Source organism: Oratosquilla oratoria, chromosome 18, assembly GCF_046742065.1.
Source record: "Oratosquilla oratoria isolate Oo_2021 chromosome 18, ASM4674206v1, whole genome shotgun sequence".
Lineage (NCBI taxonomy): Eukaryota > Metazoa > Arthropoda > Malacostraca > Stomatopoda > Squillidae > Oratosquilla > Oratosquilla oratoria.
The window spans coordinates 25,156,063-25,157,683 of NC_134794.1; the positions used below are offsets into that span (position 1 = coordinate 25,156,063).

The 1,621-nt window shown below is 44.8% G+C and overlaps 1 protein-coding gene across 1 annotated transcript; it reads right to left on the bottom strand.

Moving 5' to 3' along the window:
- Positions 1-884: 884 nt before the first annotated feature.
- LOC143034801 (serine/threonine-protein kinase pim-3-like) lies at positions 885-1,421 on the bottom strand. The gene has a single exon (XM_076201147.1). The coding sequence runs from the start codon at positions 1,419-1,421 to the stop codon at positions 885-887; it is 537 nt and encodes a 178-aa protein (XP_076057262.1).
- Between the last annotated feature and the right edge of the window lie 200 nt (positions 1,422-1,621).

A 1,621-nucleotide genomic window follows, 5' to 3' on the forward strand; every position in this document is an offset into this window, starting at 1 on the left:
GGTTTTTGTATCTTCAAAGCATCGCCAAAGGTTTTTATTCAGCTGAGGGAAACCCTCTGCCGCTTCAGGGACCAATGCCCATTTTCTCACGATGTCTTGCTTTGATTCGGTTGAACCAGACAGTTAGCAGTTTCCACAGAATTATAAAGGACATGATGTGTTCTTCAGTTCTGAACTTGGAACTTTTTATCTTTGGAAAGTTCTTGTATCTTGTCACATATTGCCGCTTTCCCTTTTCTCTGCTTTTCTCTTAACAGATTTAGACTTTTTCCCAATGACTTGGCACCGACTTAACTTATTCCTTAGGGATCTTCTTTTTCTTAACAACATGCTTTTTTTCCAATGTCCGTTGTGGCACAAATCAATAAGTCCAAAGACTCTCAAGCCGTCGTCCCATTACTGTAGTGGGCGCATTATAATTTTTATCGCCTCTTTCTTCCACGAGGCGCGGTATCCTCTTCAGAATGGTCTCTTTTCCTTCCTTTCTTCTTTGTCGTCAAAGAGACGTTTTCTGGTTTCGTCGGGCGTTTTTTCCTTTTAGGATTTCTCGGGGCGACGTTAGCGGTTTCGAGCTCCGCTTCGGTAGTGAAATCCGTCTTTCCGTCCTTTTCGAAGGAGAGGCAAGATGATTCATTCTCCAACCACTGATGGGACAGTATTCCGTCGAGTGATGGGCGGCCCCAAGGGTCTTTTGCGAAGCATCGCATTATTAGGTCCCGGCAGACGTTCGGAACGTTCTTCGGGAATGACGGACTGGCCCTACATATGGAGGCGTCTGTGTAGAAAGGATCACGGCGGCACACCATGTAGTAAAGAAGAGTGCCCAGGCTCCAGACTGTTGCGGGCATGTGCAGGAACTCGCCTCCTTTGATGTATTCTGGAGGCTAGTAAATTCGAGTTCCGCCTGTGTCCGTTCCTTTGTAACTCGTAATGCGCTCTCCGCAACCAAAGTCGATTACCTTGATATCAAGCTGGCCTGAACTCTTGTCTCTGAAGAGCAGTATATTTTCCGGCTTGATATCTTTATGGGAGACCGCGGCTTCAAAACATCCTTTTATAGTTGTAACAATGTTTTTGAAGAGTCTTCGGACTTCTACATTCGATAGGTCGTTGTCGTTTTCTATATAATCGTACAACGACATGGACGACGGAATAAGTTCCATTACCATATAAAAATTATCATTGGCGATAAAATAATCATACAGCTTGATGACGCCGGGCACCTTCTGCACCTTCTTCAGAAGCGCAGCTTCCTTCGGGATTCTCTTCCCGTTGCGACGTCTATATGATTTCATCCGCGCCAAGGGCACTTTCTTCAGGGCGACCTCCTGGCCATCGATGATGCGCTTGGCTCGGTAGACAGAGCCGATGCCTCCTTTGCCCAATAGCTCCTGCACTTCGAACTCGTTCAGCTTCGTCATCCTTTCCCAAGAGAGTCTTTGTTTGAGAATGTCCCAATTCCTTGTCATGAATGAAAGTCACATCACACATTAAAGTAAACACCTGTACTGACTAGTTCGTATTGCGTATACGAATACACACCTTAATATAAGCTTGTATCTACATGTAAAAACTTATGTTATCTTTAAAATTTCCCAATTATGCAGATGCAAAGAGAGAG